The 18250-nt window shown below is 42.0% G+C and overlaps 2 protein-coding genes across 3 annotated transcripts in view; one reads left to right on the top strand and one right to left on the bottom strand.

Annotated features, from left to right (window-relative positions):
- Positions 1-1465: 1465 nt before the first annotated feature.
- On the bottom strand, positions 1466-3943 carry tmem218 (transmembrane protein 218). 2 transcript variants are annotated; one of them, XM_057055061.1, is made up of 3 exons: positions 3433-3943; positions 3099-3204; positions 1466-1813 (listed from the first exon to the last, which is right to left on the bottom strand). In XM_057055061.1, exons 1-3 carry the CDS (start codon positions 3534-3536, stop codon positions 1679-1681), a joined length of 345 nt encoding a protein of 114 aa, XP_056911041.1. In that variant the 5' UTR covers positions 3537-3943; the 3' UTR covers positions 1466-1678. The 2 variants fall into 2 exon arrangements, with proteins under 2 accessions (XP_056911041.1, XP_056911042.1); XM_057055062.1 differs by having other exon boundaries at positions 3099-3201; positions 3433-3843.
- A 12264-nt stretch (positions 3944-16207) lies between these two features.
- LOC130537718 (uncharacterized) overlaps positions 16208-18250 on the top strand; it is a 48378-nt gene continuing 46335 nt past the window's right edge. The window contains exon 1 of the mRNA XM_057054724.1: positions 16208-16814. Within this exon, the coding sequence (XP_056910704.1) occupies positions 16772-16814 (43 nt within the window). The 5' untranslated portion in view covers positions 16208-16771. The remainder of the gene's footprint in view (positions 16815-18250) is intronic.

Below are 18250 nucleotides of genomic sequence, written 5' to 3'. Positions count from 1 at the left end.
GCAACAAAGACTCCAAACATCCTCAAACCCCCACAATGCTTTGTTCTGCTCATTTTCCCACTGCGCGCAGACGGAGGATAGTCACAAACATGAAGACGAAGAAAAGATGCAGGGAGGAAAAGATTGAAAACACAATAAGGTGGCGAGAGAGCAGTTCTCGGTCCCATTAACCTCGACTACGCTGCATTTGAAGTCAACGTTTATGACTTTTTATTACCGACTAGACGAGAAAAGAATCTTAACATGTGTAAAAAAACATATTTCTGGCTCAACTTCATATTATATATTACTCCATATTGTATATTTCCATTACATCCAACATCTATTGTACATCTAACGCTGGATCCTCCATAATGGGTTAATGGGTGTCAGAACCAGCATCTTTGACAGCTTCCTCAGTATCCTGTCAGGGAGGTAAGATCGAGTTTTTGGGGGGAGCAATCAGTCAGTTACAGGCAAGAAGTGACACCAGGGTGAAAGGTCGTGGATGCCGTCACCTGCTCTGCTGGAAGATCGCGGCTCCGCGGCTGGTGTGAAATCATGTGGTAGATTGTTCTGTGGAGAAAAGGCCCTGGTATAGAAATGTGGGCCGGAACTAACAGGATTGGTTTTGATTCATTAGATTCTCTTTCATCGTCCTGGTTGGAATTCCACTCCACGTCTCCTCGGGCTTCACACTTTTAAAGTAGCGCTGGGGGAGGGAAGGGGGCCTGTGTCAATGATCGAGCCTTTAGCTGACAAAAGCTCATCACTTTGGAATCCTGAAATCAACATCCTGTGAAGGTTGAACTTTAGTGTCAAACCCGTGAAAACCCAAGACAGGGTAATAATGAGAAACCTGAAATGAAAGTAGAAGAGAAGGAGAAGCAGATCTACCATCAGGCTTCCATAACAAGTCCGATCCTTGGACCAGCTCTCTACTCCATCACTGGTGGGTGAAGTGACTGAGCAACTGGGAAAGATTAACAGCGGTGAGAAAACCAGATTCAAGTAGAAGAAATGAGGCATTTTGTCAAAAATCTGATCTCTCAATGAGGACTTTTACCTCTGACCTCTGAGACTCAATAGCAATTTACTCATACAGACAACTAATAACTTTGTTTTCATCACAGCAAATCGACTACTTTGCTTATGAGGTCGCTAGATTTAAGCAGTTTTCCACGGTCCGTAGAAGACCGTGTTTTACAGTCAAATATACATGAAGTAGAGGGCGCCGCCATTTAATAATTCCTGCTTTATGACCCGATCTATCCCTGCCACTGGTTTCAAATCTATTCTGGCAGTGAAAGGCTTTTATTGGACCATATACGAGTGCATTAGACTTTCAGCTCATGTTTTGTGGTTTCAATTTAACTATTCGGCCAAAAGCATAGCTCACTTGCAGTTACGCTGAACACCACAAATTCACTTTCTCAGCTGACATTCTCAAGTTCATTGCAGTCTCAAAGAATCAATAAACATGGCGTCAAATTTTTAACACTGTCTTTTATTTGCGTAACATTTAAAAACACGTGATATTCACACATAATTTAAATCTAAACCATCAAAACTTTACAAAAAATGTACATAACGTGACAGAATGTGCCGTCTTTGGAACGCCGTTCTCCCTTCTGATGGCCCACAACACTTGTGAGGACTCTTGTCAGGTTGATCACTGTGACCTCTGACCTCAGCACCTTCATTGACTTCTTAAGGTTTTGGCATAGACTGGCTCCAGGAAGTGAAAGGGAAGCAGCATAAAGAAGGCCACAAGAAAGACGACGCTCACCAAGGCCAGCAGCACGTAGCGGCCAATGAACAAGGTGTCCACTATCTGCAGGAAAAAGATGATTCTGATGAGCTAACATCTATTTTTCAAAGCATTTCTTTAGTTTTATTTCACGTCGTGGCCACCAGGCGTCAGTAGAGGACTTTGACAAAGAAGGTTTCAGACAAAAAAAGCCCTGTTTGATTTGAGAAATGCATGAATGAGAAATAAAGCGGTGACCTGGTGCTTAACCTGTATCAATAATGTGACAATGCTATATTTAAATAATACATTGACGTGAGAAACAATTAATATGTATTTACACATCAGATCATCAAGAGTTGTCAGTTGTGAAGCTCAGAAAATGATGTACAGAAATGTTTCTAACAAACTATTAATTTTCCCAGAAAGGACACGTTATTAACATGAAAGCATAAAGTAAATAATAAATTCAACATTCCTGCTGTTAGAGGTAAAGTCGACACACACACATGATATTAAAGAAAACAGTCACTTGAGTTTTGTAACTATTAATTCCCCATTAAATTAAAGCCCTAAGAGAAAATATGAAAACTGTTAATTAATAAATAATACCATTTAAAAAGTAAGTCATGCTTCTGTAAGATGTTGTCACTTATGTAGTAGAAAGGTTTTACTAAATATGTGCATTATTGGTACAATATTTGAAGCAAATGAGTTCCCTCCACTAAACCAGCCAGTAAAGACTGCAGCCTTCTCATGATTTAAATTACTAATCAACTTAATAGTGAACGTTGGTGTTTCTTGGGTGCAAGAATCTGCATTGTTCTCCTTGTTACTGACTCCAATTGCTGGAGAAAGTTTTCTCCTTCCAGAACCTGCAGGTTGACTGAGGAACAAGCTTCTGTCAGCTGAGATTATACTGATTACATCCTTTAGTCTACATCAAACCATGTAGCCATCTAAGTTTATCACGCAAGACCTGTTGTGGGGGTTAGGCATCTTAAAAAGTAAATATCAGTGAGACCCTTTGCTTTGCTCTCTCCTAGCTATGGGATGGCAGTTCCCTGGCAGACCAGACTGGATTACTGGCACGACCTGCTGGCAATATGGAGGGTGTTCTGTGTTTTCTGTTGCTGTTGGACTAAGATAAAGCTACAGACCATGAACGAACACACACACACACACACACACACACACACACACACACACACACACACACACACACACACACACACACACACACACACACACATTCTTCTCTCCAGGAGCAGGCTTATTAATGTCTAAATGTCAAACAGTTGCAGCAATCATTCAACCATTTCTACATTACAGTGAATAGTGGATATTTTTGTAAGGGTCTGGAGCTCACCTCCACCTCTTTGAAAGGGGGACTCGTCTCTGAGCTGCGAGGGAAAAAGACCAACACCAAAGTGACAGTCAGGGCCAGAAAGAAGACGGGGATCACTCCGAACCTGCTGGACAGAACAAAGCATCACCCTGAAGCAAGAATGGACACAGTTTAATGCTAATGAATTCTTCAAAGCATATCGTTGAGCAACGCAACACAAATATTTTTGCATGCACATGCCTCCATACACATTCTCGAATACATTAAGCAAGTTCGATTTTGTGTTTTAAATTAGCCAACCAAACATATATGAATCTTTTTGAGAAACCCAGAAATCTAAGGGGGATTTACTCACTTTGTTGATCCCGACGCTCTCAGAAACAGGATCCCCAACACAAGAGTAGCGATCCAGATCACCGCGATCACAATCACGCCTGTGCCGACTTGTAACGCCGACATTTACAATTTTTTCCTGCCGAACCAGCAAAAATATTCAGTAAAAATGATTTTCTTTCCCCTTTTACTCAAATAAGTGAAAAAAAACAATCGATACGGTTAGCAAGGTTAGCTAAATGCAATGATCGGCGTCGGCAGATAGATTGTTTCTTAATTTCTCTATATTAAATTTAAAAAAAACAACATCTAGCTCGCCTCACAAAACAATGTTCTGTTCGAAAAATTCAAAATTATTGCCCAGTTAGAACCACTCGATAGCGCCGATAGTTTAACAGCGAAACAACCACTAGACAATTACCTGCTTCTTCCTGGTAACAGAGAGGTGAACTCTGATTGGATAGAGGAATCGACGATAAGCCAATCACATAAGATTTTACTTTCATGTGCACCGAAACGCTTAATTCGGCGCTGATGAAAAGGACGCTATTACCAGTTACGTAAATCAAAGCACAGCATTTTTGTAGCCTATTGGTTTGAACATCTTGTTGGTGTTAACAAGTCGTTATTAACTTTAATAACAATAAAAAAAATAAATTAGAAAAATAAAAAGTTCATTCATTGAGATGTGATTTAAAGACAAAACACATCAATAGGGGATGTAAACTGAATACATTCTATTATCAAGAGACTGGAAAAGGCATAAACATTTTCTGTAACATTTACTTTACATTTTGCCATACAATTTCACAAGTTGTCCACAAAGCCCGAGAATATTTTGCAGAATTAAACACTCATGTGACTTAAGTTGTACATTTTGCATCAAATGGGAATTGTGATCCCAACAGGTGGCGATTGCTCCGCAGCATCTTTCCAACTGTTTTGCAGCGCCTGAATAATGTAATTGTAAAGGAAGGCCGACAGGTGGCTATAGCCCCGTCCGTGATTTAGACACGTGTTATTTGAGGACGTCGAATTTGGAATTTGTACTGTTTCTCACCATCTTTGCATTAATAATCTTCACACGCCTATCCCATCATTAAAAAGCTTAACATTTCAAGCATTTGTCTTTTTAAAAGATCAATCTAACTCAGTTTACATTTACTAGGAGAAAATACAATCATTTTCAACACAATGTCAGCTGACTCCCAAAGGCAAATAGTATTCACCATTTATCAATGATTGAGGCCACAAATATATTATTTTTAATAGTCATTGTGTCAATTAGCCACACTGCTATTGTCTATAATTTGAATGAAAGTGGATCGGGGCCATTTGTGCATACAATATTCCTTTAGGGATCAAAGTAGTCATCAAAGTTTTTGAAAAAAACCCGATCAAAACTTTTTTTTCTCGAAAAAAATGGATGTACGGAAGTATAGATAGATAGATAGATAGATAGATAGATAGATAGATAGATAGATAGATAGATAGATAGATAGATAGATAGATAGATAGATAGATAGATAGATAGATAGATAGATAGATAGATAGATATTATGCCTTATTCTCTTATTTTTACTGGAAAACAAGTAAAGATAATGACATCGTTTCAACTGGCAAGGACTGGTTGAATACTAAAGCAGAAATTCGATATTTTACACGCTTTAAAAGGAACCTGCAGCATGTCCACATGGTACCTGGACCGCAAACACATTTGTGTCCACATTTTGCGGTTGTCGTATTTCCCACGGACACTGGAAGGCATCATCAGCCCGGCATTGGGAAAACGTGGCTGTGCCATGGAGCCAGGGGTGGGAGGGGCCTGGTGCGTCTGACGTCAGCGGCTGTGTGGAGGAGTATAGGCTGTGCTGTCAGCCCAGTGTCAGTCTGATGAAGATTGGCATGCAGGTAAGCTGTCATTCATTTCAATGTCAGTGTATGAGCGCAGGGCTGCAACACTCCAGCGTCCTTTCTCCCCTTTACCCCCCCTCATTACAAAAGGCAGGACATTATTCATACAGACAGAGAGAGAGGGAGAGAGAGAGGAAGAGAGAGAGAGAGTAGAGATAGAGAGGGGGGAGAGAGAGAGGGAGATGGAGGGAGGGAGGATGTAGGAGAGGGTGGGGGGAGTCGGGATGGGGGAGAACGCCGAGAGACGGAAAATAGACGATAGGCATTTCCGTGCTGGACAGCAAGATTAGACGATTTCCTTTTAATTTGTTCTGTTTCTCTTGCGTTTGGAATTTTAAAAAAAGGATCCTCATAATTTCGGTCATGCATGTGACGTAGTCTACAGAAAGGTTCTGGGGGTGCATGTTTTTGTGCAGAAGATTGTAGTTTGAAATGAATGTCGGGATAGTGAGAGGGCTGGTGAGAGCGAGCGCTCAGCTGCAGGAAGATGCCGTTTTATTTCTCTCTCTTTATTTAGTACATCACCTTGTTATATAAGCGCTTCTTTTTAGCCCATTAAATATGTATGGTTGAGACTTTCTCCTCTGTACACCGCAGTTATCCAAATGTAAAGTTTTGTTCGGTTTATCATTTGTTGACTGATAAACTTCTCTGTCGCGTTTTAGGATTTTTTTTTATGTTAGTCTTTTCAACATTTTCTTTCCATACACGTATTCTAGAGTGCAGTATCCGTGCCCGTGCACCGTGTTTGAGAGTACTGGTGATTTTGTGTTTTAAAAACAACATTAAGTGCAGACTTTGTGTTGAGTAATTTAATATACACCTATTTCCCCTTAAGGTATTCTCATTTTAATTGCGTTTTTTTTTGTTTATTTATTTGTTCCAGTAGTCAATAATTTTGAGAGCGCAACAAAATTCTCTTGCAACTTTAAATCGTTTGCAGCTGTAGATTAAGTGCCATTTTAAAATCATTGAAACCCTTGAAAGTACTCAATAAGGGTCTTAAATTGACACGGCTGGATTATCCATCGACCTTTCAGTGACAGATTCAAGTTTAGAAGACTCGCTTATCAGTTAACTACACTTATTTTTTTAAGGTAAAACTGCTGTAAATTCATCCAATACAGAATCTAGTTTCATATAGTTTTCATCTTCAAGCAGGTTGGGTGTCAGCATAAATATAACACCACTGTTTGTCCATTTCATTGACAGAGGAATGAAAGGACATTAGCTTCATTAAATATGCATGGGCTGTTTGTTTACTCATTATCTGCCTCCCTGGCCAACCATAATGGTGGGTCGGACCACTTTTGCTGCCCTTGTTAGAACACGGTGTGCAGGTGCAGGGAAATCCCCAGAGGGAATTGAATTAAAGGCTCTCTTTTAAAACTGAGCCTTATGTGCTATTTAAATGACCGTCCACCTCGTGGTAGAGCAGCTTGCTGAGCGCCCTCTTACCGGGTCCATCCACATGTTGGTGGTTGTGTGCCATTCTCCATTCTGTCATCTCACCTTGCACCACGTCTCTGCGTCCCGCCTCGTGTAGAGCTTTCTGACACATTGCTGCGTACACCCCTATTCTGCGCATGGAATAATCAGTGTGTTATTTTCACTTTGTTGTTTACCACCACCTCCTGTGTAATTTTATCTCGCGCGACGCTGCCATCACCCATCTCCTTGCGTGCCAGCTCTTCATTTGTCATCCTGGTGTCTATCTTTTCATCACGTACGGATTTTCCATGTGCCAAATTCTCTCAGGTCACATCATTGTGCACATCTCCTTATGCGTTACAGTGCGGTACACTACCTCCCCCTGTGCTGCCGGTGTAAAGCCTTCGATGTACAACTCTGCTATTTACTACCGTGTAATCTCAAAGGTGATGATTTAGTCAGGAATGTGTTTAAAAGTGCATGCACTCTCAAGTGCAGGAGTTAAATTAAATTATAAGCAGTCTCCCTCAGCGCTGTTTGTTCTTTGTTGTGTTGCACAGGCTCTACATATCACTAGATGCACATAATGCCAATTTAGCTTCCTCCCCAAACCCTGCTGAGATCTTAATTGATGATTTGTGTCATTGGACAAGCAGCCCAGGGGCATGTTTGGTGCTGCAGACACTATTTGCATATTTCCAATCCTACTATATGGGTAAATTAGAAGATGAGGTGTGGTGCTGTGCGTTCCTGCAGCTTTTGGGAGCTAATCACTAATAAAGTGATTCAGTCACACTAAATGAAGGAAGTAAGCCGAGCGAGAAGAGCATATGTTACAAACTAATTTAGGCATTTATGTATGGCCATAAAGCAATCAAGGAAATGAAACCAGAAGCAAATGTCATTTCCGCCGCTGTTGTCTGTGATTCCACCCTGCGTGGTGCCGAATAAAACCAATACATCATTTTTCAGGAGCTCTTTGTTAGTCTAATATGCCTTGCATTGCAAGATTTCTCTTCCCAGCAGTCAGACTGTGAGATGTCTAATTTGTTTTTGAGGGCTTTACTTTCTTCAATCAGGCAGGAAAAAAAAGAGAGCGGATGTTCAGAATTATTCATAAGGCTTTAGTCTGCAGAGTATCCTCGGTGGAGTGGATCTCGGTCCTGTTCCAGGCCTGTGAGCAATGCGATGTGGGCTACGTCCCTCATGTTCAATAGAGCGAAGCTTAAGACAATCGTGTTGTGTTGCGTTGCATGTTTTTGGCCCGTTTGGGCCCTCACAGGTCATACCCAATAAGCCTCCTTGATCCCTGTTGCTCTGGAGGGAAGGCAGAGGGCTGTTTATGCCGTCAGATGGCTCAGCCGAAGCGACGGCCCTTGCATGCGTACTTGTGCTCATTCCACAGCCGGCACGGCGTTGGCACGGTTTTAAGTAAGCCACAGGGAACTGGGGTCGGAGAGAGACGGATCGGCTTGATTTATGTTCACAGAGAAGCGGCGGGCAGATTTAATGATCCTCCATACCGTCGATATCACAGAGCTTTCTTTCAGTGAGGTCATACAAATGTCATGAAAACACTCCCAGAATAATGGCATGGTCAGTAAGGCTCAGGAGAACCCAGAGAACCTGCCGCGCACCATTCCCAACGCATGAATGGAACATTGGAGGGAACCCTTTCACCCTGACTGAGCTGATCAGAGCTCTGCTGCAAAAACAATTCTACCTGCGTATTACAAAAGCAGACATTCGAAGGCCTTTTGCTTTGTGTACCTCCTGTTTTAATTGGACTTCACAGCTCTGGGCAGATATGTAGACGTTATTCCAAAAGACATCGATGTCTGTGTGGAATCAGCTCCACCGCGTGTTGAAAGAATTCCATAAACCGAATAAACAATCACAACCGTTTGCCTGACCTCAGCTCGCCGACCTAACCGTAACCGATGCAATATGTGCATTACATTCGCACCTCACGCATGAATATTTAAAGGAGTAAAACACAAATCCACCTCTGATGACATTATCGGCATTGACTATAGGTGGTACTTTTCATTCAATTTATTGTGTAATGTCTTTATTCCAGTGCACGGGTTGACAGCAGATAAAACTCAATCTAAGATAGTATGCCTTTATATAGAATATGCGGTGAGAATAATACACTTGATTATACAGTGACACACTAACCCACCTCTGCTGCACATCCTGTTCTGTGTTCATCGATTTCCTTTCCAGGTCCAGAGGTTTGATGTTTTTGTAATAATAAAAAGACTCACAAAAAGTCTTCTTTATTTATTTTTTGCTTTTTAAAAGAAGACAGCCTTACATGTAGGGGAAATCCATACTCCCTCAGAGTGTGTGATTGGCCGATTGATCAGGCCGAGATGTTACATTGACTCGGCCGTGCAGCTCATCAAACTTAAAAGAAAACTTCACGCGCACGTCTCCGCGCCGCGGCGTTGCCTGAAAGAGAAAGAAACCATTCAAAGGGCCGAATCATTAGGTAATGATTTTAACATGGACGCTCTGATTGCATTCTTTTTGTCAGAGAGAGGAAATGAATAGCCAGCAGGGAACATTCCATAAAATTCATAGACGTGAGGGTTTTCAGCAGCAGGGTGCACGGAGTGTTTACTGAAATAGACCTATGTGGATGTAGTACCCCCTTCCCCCATACCTACACACACACACACACACACACATTCGCAGCGTCACCACGAGTGGCTCGTGATTCCTTTTTTTTAAAGCAAAACAAGCGTCATATTTTCCAAAATTGATGGGATTATTCAAGGATCAATTGAAAAATCTAATTAGCAACAGCGTATTACACGTTCTGCCTTTAAAGTCCTTTTAGAAGGCTCTGAACCGCACGGTGCTTGTGGTTCCTGTCTCTGGCGGAATGCACATAATCCTGATAAATGAGCGGGGTTTCACACAGAGAAAATATGAAGGCCACCAGCAAATCCTGAATTTATTATATTTGAGAGTCCTCATAACAGCTGAGCTGGGCGAGGTTCAAAATATTTGATTTGAATTCAACGGCAGATCATAGTGAGGCAGGAAAAACAGCCATGGCTGGGTGACTGCGTGCCCACATCCTCTGGAAGTGACTAATTGCACGGACCAAAATGGTGTCAGCGTCGCTTAAAACTACCCCTGGTGCCCTCTTTAAAGCTTAGAGGAGAAATGTCAGCGGTGCTAAAAATGTCAGTGGATTTATTCTGAAACACACATGATTTTAGTTTGAATCTCAAACATCTTTGATTAAAAAGTTAAAAACTATAAATATCAGTAAAAAGCAGCCATAGGTGATATCTATACATGAGACTAATTGAAATAGCTGGAAATATTATGCCAAAATATTCCAATCAGCTAAAATTCCAGACTTATTTTACTAAGATTATTAAGTGTTCTGGTAAAAATCAGGTCCCTTCCCTTGAAGATTGCACCTCAAAGGCGTCGCAAGCAAAGCTCTCCATTTTCTGCCCATTTTTCTCAAGTGATTACTTAATTGAAAACTAAGTGGGGGGAGAAACAGATCGCAGCAAGATGAGGCGTGCACATGCCGAGTGTGGGAATACCAAAGCGCCGGATGGGAAGAAAGCTGCCAATGTGGCTGAGGCCTGTCAGGATGTGACTGGGCTTGTAAAAAAGATGCTGAAGTGTGAGGCTGCAGTCTGCGGGACAGATGTGCAGCATATTAGGGGTTATTGGACCTCGATGGATCTTTAGTACGTACTTCCCCGTCAGGGAAGGGCAAGGAAACACAAATCCAGAGCCACGAGCCGCTTTCAGAATGATGGAGGTTCAGCAAGGGCAGGTTTGCTGATGTGGAGAGATGTTAAAATCAGCCCATTGACCCTGACTGTGCTGCAGTCTGAAGAGTTCTCTGCCCTCCACAAGGTTATTTACTGCAACCTGGCTCCATCCTCCCAAAACCCTCTCCACACGTGTCAAGAGTGTTATTCTTTCGTCCACTCACAGCTCATCTTCACGGTTCGGCCTTTGCCACTTTCATTGTTTGCATACTCTTGCTTGGTTTACTAAAAGCTCTGCACAGCGGCAAGGACACACTCATTTGTTCTCTTGTGTTTAACGAACGCTCCTAAAAGAGGCAAATGACTTCTCTTTCCTTTAGATCTCTTGTGAAAGTGCCATGGTTTTATGACAGCACAGCTTCAGTTGAAGTGCACTCTATTCTCCATGGAAGGTTACATCTTTTAAAGTGTTCCATAAGACACTCCTGAAATATTAAAGAAGGGCACGCTGTTTTATTTCTATTTCAGTAAGATTTCAGGCTTTCCGGACTTTCCATTTCTCTGTGATTCTGCACTTCAGTTGTTTAGCCAACATCTTAAACATGAAGTGCAGCTAATGCTTCGCAAAAAAGATAAAAGTCTATGTGAAAAATACAATATGATGAGTCCATAGATCAACAAATTGAGAAAATTAACAGAGCTTCAAAGCCTTAAAGTATTAAAATGACCTTTCTTAAACCACACGCACAGACTATAAAACTGTATATTAACCAATGTCACCAACGTTGGTGTAAAGAAGACAAGAAAAATAGACTGTGTAGAATGCTCATAATGTCAAGAAAATGTCAGAATCTTCCAAAAACATCATTTTTTCTTTAACAAAATGTATTTTAGATTAAATATGCAAACAAGGCAAACAAGGCATCAAGTCTAAAAATTGTGACAGAATCTATTTTTTATGATAATTTAAATGAAGCATGCAGGCGGCGCACCACAACTTACTGGATGCAGAGAATATTGAGGTTTTTTTGTGCTTAATTTGAAGAAAGAAAAAGAAAGAAAAGGTCTCATGGAACATTATTACATTGATAAATACACCACAGCAAAGTTCTATTGTGTAAAAATCAACTTTACGTTGTCACCTGAATGAGCCAGTCAATTTTGACTAATTAACTGAGCTCAAAATTGTATATTTTTCCTTATATAACCCTCATTTCATTCTTAATTTAATTTTATCTGCATTCTGGTGATCTGATCTATTGATCTCTTTATTTAGTGCAGCGCTCAGATATTTCTTCCACTCGTTATGATCCTCATTGAGCTGCTGCATTCAGTGAAACTTTGATTTATTACGCAGTTCAAGCCAAAAAGTGTCAGAGTCCGACAGCTTAAATGATTGCATGCTGTTTTTCCTGTGATTTGCAGTGCCGGAGCCATAATTTGTCAAAGCCGCAAAGAGTGTGTTTACATGGTAGCACAGGCTAACTGCATGCCAGCTCTGATTTTAGAAGTGGTAATATTTAATGGCTTTGGAACACACGTCTGATTTCAAGCACCACTCCTTACAGTTTTTGATTTCCGTGTGATTTGCTGAAACCCGACGCATCGAGACGTGTTCCCTTTCAAGACATCATGTAAACATGTCAGACTCATAGCGTGTGAAGCCTCCCTCAATTATCATAACACACGCTGCTTTACATTAATGCATGCAGGAGGCAGAAATGGAGCAGCTTTCATCCTGGTTTATTTTTACATTGTTGTCTCCTGGTTTGAATTAAATGCTCATTTACTGTATGTGTGCTGAATAAGGAAAATCTCCTTTTCTTCTCTTAATTCAAAACTTGAATGACTTTACAGACTTTTCCCCCCACTACAAAGAATAATTACTTTTCCCGGCTCCTGAACCATAATTGGTTACCACTCTTTAATCTTATCTATGTGCACATAATTATCACAGTCATCATATTAGATTATTTCATGCATAATAAATGAAGTCAAACTGTGTTAGGGGTAATTAGCATGTGAGGATATGTGCTGTGATGAAAGATCGTATTGTTTCCTAAAAAGTTACTGGAAATATAATCAGAGGTGGGGTTTTTTTTTGGGTTTGCTGCTTCGTTTCATAGCTTTTTTTTTTTTTTTTTTACTGATTTAGATGCTGCTGTCCATGATTTGTCATTTAAAATTGCTAGCTTTGCCATGTAGCCGTCCAGTGAGAAGAGGCAGGAAAAGACCAGAGCAGCGCAACAACAGCGTCACATAAGGTGAAGCAATGTGAAAGACTTTAGCAATGGTGACACGACAGAGATGTATCAGTTAACGACAGATTCCCATTTCAGTCACGTGACTGTAACTGGCTACAGCTGTTCGCAACATCGGTAACGTCAAGTAAACCCTGTCTGATGCTAATCTCTTTAGCCGCTACCTCATCAGATCACATGACCCTAACCTGTCCCTAATTGCACTTATTCAGAAAGCCTTCGGTGAGCCTTCATTTATTTTATTTTTGATTAGTGACAAATATCCCTACAAATAATACTCATCAAATGAATAAGCTCCCTCTATTTAATACGTTAGAACCTTTCTACCCCCTTATTTGACCTGGGTTTTGCATTCAGCCTGTAAAGATAATGCAAGTTCTGTAAACCTTTTAAAGCGTTTCGTTAAAAGTGTTTATGAAGCACTAGTGAAATGTGAGGAACAGTCTGTCCACCTTTTTGCAACCTTTGGAGACCTTAGTGAGAACTGCAAGAACAACCTCTGACACCAAATGTTTCAATTGTGATTTTTCCTGCCTTTGGCAACATTTTTGGCAACCACGCAATCCAGTATAATCTGTGCCAAAAGTTTGTAGAACACACACACACACACACGCACACACACACACACACACACACACATGCAATAGCTAAACTATGTTTGCTGTGATTATCATAAGCTGACTGTCATGTAATTAACAGTCAGATGCACTTTAGTTTCTTGTCTTAGGTCATTTCAAGCCAGTTTTATTTCATTAAAAAAAACAGATTCTGAGGTGACTCCAGTCGTGAAAGTCAGAGCAAAAGTGAGGAAGCAGTAGCTCTCTCTCCCCCCGATAATATTAAACTTATTTATAGAGCACTTTCCAATGACAAAAGAAGTTCACATATAAAAGGTTCATGTGAAAGAGGAGCGCTGCTCCTGCGCTTAGCTGGACTGATAAGCAGCTGCAGAGGTATATAAGTTAGCCCGAAGGTGTTACACGGTGTCACGTCTGCTGCGATGACAGGGAAAAGCTGTCTGAGCACCCCCCCCTTTGCCTCAGCCCCCTGGTCAAGGTCTCATACCTCTGGCACAGGTCTGGCATTGCTGCAGTGTCAGTCTGGTGTAAATGGCAGTTTGAAATGTGATCGCGTTGGCGGCAGATCACATTTGTTGGTTTGGTGTTAAAGAAAAGATTATTGGGGATGTGCTAGGGTGTGTGTGTGTGTGTGTGTGTGTGTGTGTGGGGGGGGGGGGGGGGGGGGGGGGGGGGTATGAGCCTCTATGCTAAAGCATCAGAAATGCAAGTAGTTTCTTGTGGCGTTATTGTCAAACATTTTATACCAAAAATGTTCAGCATCGGACTTGTTGATTCATTTAAGTTCATTTTAACTGGCCACATCTCCCCCCCCCCCCCCCACACGGACCCAAAGCACTGCAGGTAGGGCAATTAGATTAAACCACTCCTGAATATCATCTTTCCACATCTGCAAAACAGCAAACCCATCGATGCTGAGTCAGAAGACAAGTGTCAAACACCCCTGCCTGCACAGGCAGTGGTGCAGCCCCCGTAGCTAAGGGTAAATAGTTACTATATCCCTGTCAATTTCTGCTGCATCAGCTTGGGAGGCGTAAATGCCAAGTTTTTGGTCTGCCGTGATTGTGTCGATTGAGCGGGGAGGAGTGGAGCGCGTGTTCACTTCACTTGTCCTTCCACAAAGGCTTTGCGTTGACTTTTTTCACGCTCTTCGAGTGTAGCCTGACGTGGCTTCCATCAGAAACTCCCCCTCGCGGTGCTGCGGCCAGCCCGGGCCGCCTGGGACGTACCCAACATGTGCTGTGGTACCGCCTGTGGAAATACAAACATTGGATAGAATAACCGCAGATTAGTTTCTGCTCCTCTGGTTCTGCCATCATGTGCTGCGAGCGGATTTAGGGATGGTGGAAAAACAGAGAACCTATTCTTGAAGGAAAAGAGGCTGGAATTTCTGCTCTGTAACCACATTAGTTGAATCACAAATAACGCAAATTAATGAAGGAAGCGTCATTGTTGCAGACAGATGGAATCTATTACTCAAGTAATGAACTAGCAAAACATTTCTGTCGCCTCGTATAATGTTCTGTTGCATTTTAGGGGAACTATTTTATTTTGTTGTGGCGATTTAGGTGTTGCAATCTGTAAAAACTGCAAAGATGGTGTTTTTTTCTTTAAACTCCTCCCTCTGTACACTGATAGACTGCAGTGTTGTTGCTGTGGGAGTGCTGGGATGCTTACTGGAGGGAAGAGGCAGGAGGTTGCTTCACTTTTCACCCTGAACGTCACCTTGACGTCATATCCTTTTTCTCCCATTATAAGATATTTTAAAGACTTTTTCTTTACCGTTCTCACACTTCTAATGTAATACCTAAGTTAAACATGAGGAAAATCATCCCCTTACATCACTTTAAACACAAGCCTGTTCCCTGTTCCATCAAAAAAAAGGAAGGGGGGGTTAATTTATGTTTTCTATATTCGGTTTAATAACATAATAATATCAGCCATCCATTTATCATCCACTGTTTTAGACCTTAACGGGGTCTCGGGGGGTGCTGGAGCCTATCACAGCTGCCTTCAGGCGAGAGGCGGCGGGATATCACCCTGGACAAGTCGCCAGCTCACCCAAAGGGCTGACATATAGAAAGAGACGAGCATACACACTCGTATACAATGCAGAAGGGGACAGTACTAACCCCTGCAGCACCTCACCACTTTTTCCAATTGATCTTGGGTATTTGGATACAGCAGCTTTAAATCGGAGAGGTAGCATTTCAGCACTCCCCTGCAAAGCCTTCGGTTTAATTATGTCAAAGTATATATAAAATTATCTATTTTTTGGGATATTTTCTGTAACTTTATTTCCTTATCGCATTTCCACTCTGTCTGGAGCTTTTGTCAGATCTCTTGCCCTGTAAAAAATCATCCATCCTCAAACTACCGTCCCCTCGCAGGGTCACGGGGAGGGCGCTGGAGCCAATCCCAGCCACATACGGGCAGAGGCTGGGTACGTCCCCTGAATGAGTTGCCAGCTCATTGCAGGGCCCTATCTGCGCATTTTGGCCGTTTGCTACCTTCCTTAAGGGTGCAACAGTAGTGTTCTGACATGTCCTGTTAAGAACACTCATCATTGCTACTTAGTTCCCCCCCCCCCCAAAAAAAAAAACCTTGGCAAAATGGTTAATTTAAAAAAAAAAATGGCCAGAATGCAGAGGCATTCACAGCCAGCAGGAAAAAAAACATCCTTTGAGAGAGCGAAAGAGCATATGAGTGTGTGTCTAAAGGGCTTTGAAAAGGGCTGTTGAGATGATAGATGTTCACCACTCACCTCACCATTATTGCATTTGGGAAGCTGGGATAAAATGTAATATATTTGCTGCTCAGTGAGGAATATGCTATGCTAAACATCATATATGCAATGCTACAAGGTTAATATTTATAGACAGCAATGTAGGAGTGAGCCTGTGGGTGCGTGTCTGGAGCCTGACCCAACCTGAGACCTTCCTGATAGGTGCTAACCACCTAAGTTAGAAAGGAGAATAAGTGTATTTAGCTGTACATATTAATGTGGATATTTCAATTCTTCAATTCTTTCAAGCTGAACTTATATTTGTATATCTGAGATATTATCAGTTTGCATATAATCTCAATGTGAATACCCTTTTCTCCTTTTCCACATTAGCTGTCACTAATAAGATCATCCGTTTCTTATCCTACTTTTGGTTTCTGTATTCGTGCTGCTCTTGAGTCACTGAAGTAAAGGATCCACTGATGCCATTTCAGACTGGATCTCCCCCCCTTCAAAAAAAAAACTATTGAGAAAATTGAGACTGGAGGAATTTAGAGTCGCCTCATCTTGTTTGTTCAGTTTGTTCATCCATTCTGACTCATCATGACGCTGGTATTTTTAGCAATGGATTCCTCTTCTGTGTTTCCCCCCTCTGTTCCGAGGGAGCCATCGTATTCTGTGAGACAGGGAGGGAAAATCAATGTCAAATATCAACAACAGGCGATCAGTGCACAGACACAAAGGTAGGAAAGCTTGTTTCAGCATCGTTCCAGCAGCTGGCTGTGTGTTCGGAGTGTGTGTGTGTGTGTGTCTGCCATGTTTTGTCTGCCACAGCTGTCTGTATCAGCCGAATGCTCGTTAAACGTTGAGTTTAACCCGACACTGACGCCACACCGGCTCTGGTTACTCCTGCGGGAATAGCTGCCATTGTCATCGTTAGCCTCTTGTAATTCCCAGGAATTAGCCTGAAACAGTTGAAGTTTGACTCTAAATAACCCGTCGATGCAAGAGGAGCAACAGTTTGGTTGTTTTTCACTTTGTGTAGCAGAAAAACAACGCAGACAGAGAGTGACTTTGAAGCTTTTAAGCAGTTTAATGTCATGTTCTGTTTTTAAAAATGACTTCTGACCTTTTGTTTTAATAGAGATTGCTGATGTGCTAGTCTACACATCAACTTCACATGTGGTCCCATACAATGCCCAGAGTTAAGGTGGCCGGGTGACCTGACATCCTGTTTGTGAAGTGTTTGTGATTGTTGGACATCCTGTGATTGGTGGCACACGCAGCTGCCAGGCATCCATGCAGATTCAGCTCCTATTGTCTAAGCTGGAAACACAGACTTTATCTTTATCGCCTGGGAAGGATTTAGTGAAGTGAGAGGTTTCTGGCTGAGTTGTCAAACACGTGTGGGCGATTCTTGTGAGTTTTGGCCAGACGAGCCTCGGAGCGTTATCGTGCAAAATTAATTATTGGCCTCTTTTATTAATGTTCTTGCAATAAAAAAAACTGCCTCTGCTTCCCTGGAATGAAATTATGCTATAATGTCACTTTTCCTATTAGCGCAGAGAGTCTGTGCATGCCAATTGATCCTGCTGTTGTCATAGCAACATGAACCACTAAACCTCTGCGCAGCTGTTGTTATGGAAGCCCTTGGAACAGCTGGCGGCTGTATCAGGAGAGGGGTTGTGGGAAGCAGCTCTTTTGGTCCTCCCTTCACACCTTGACCCCAAATCTCCCGATCATAAAAAAGGGGGGGGGGGGGGTGGAGGATTTGGGAATTGTGAAGACATCCATCTGGAGTTTTCATCCTGCAGTACAGGTGATTAGAGACAAAGTTTAGGCAGAAAGTTGTGAATATTTAATCACGAAGGGGGCTTCAAACCCCTTTTTTTTTCCACAAAGGAAGCGAGCAGTGGAAGCACCTAAATCCATCTCAGGCAGATTCTCTCACAGGGTTTTCCAGGTGCATCCGAGCGTGTCTCATTATTGATATTATTGCAAGTGTTGCGCGATGTGCAACAATTGTTTCATTAGAAATGCGCCGTCCTCGCTCGGCGAGTGTCCCTGAGATTTTCCCCGAGACTGCCTGTGGTGGGTATCAGTATTGCGGTTGCTAACGTTCTCTGCGTACTGACTGATCCAACGATCTGTGTATCTGTGTGTCAGCGTGAAGCCGGAG

The sequence above is a fragment of the Takifugu flavidus genome, chromosome 14 (assembly GCF_003711565.1).
Source record: "Takifugu flavidus isolate HTHZ2018 chromosome 14, ASM371156v2, whole genome shotgun sequence".
NCBI lineage: Eukaryota > Metazoa > Chordata > Actinopteri > Tetraodontiformes > Tetraodontidae > Takifugu > Takifugu flavidus.
Note: the sequence above shows the minus strand (reverse complement) of the source record. Positions and strands in the feature narration are given on the sequence as shown.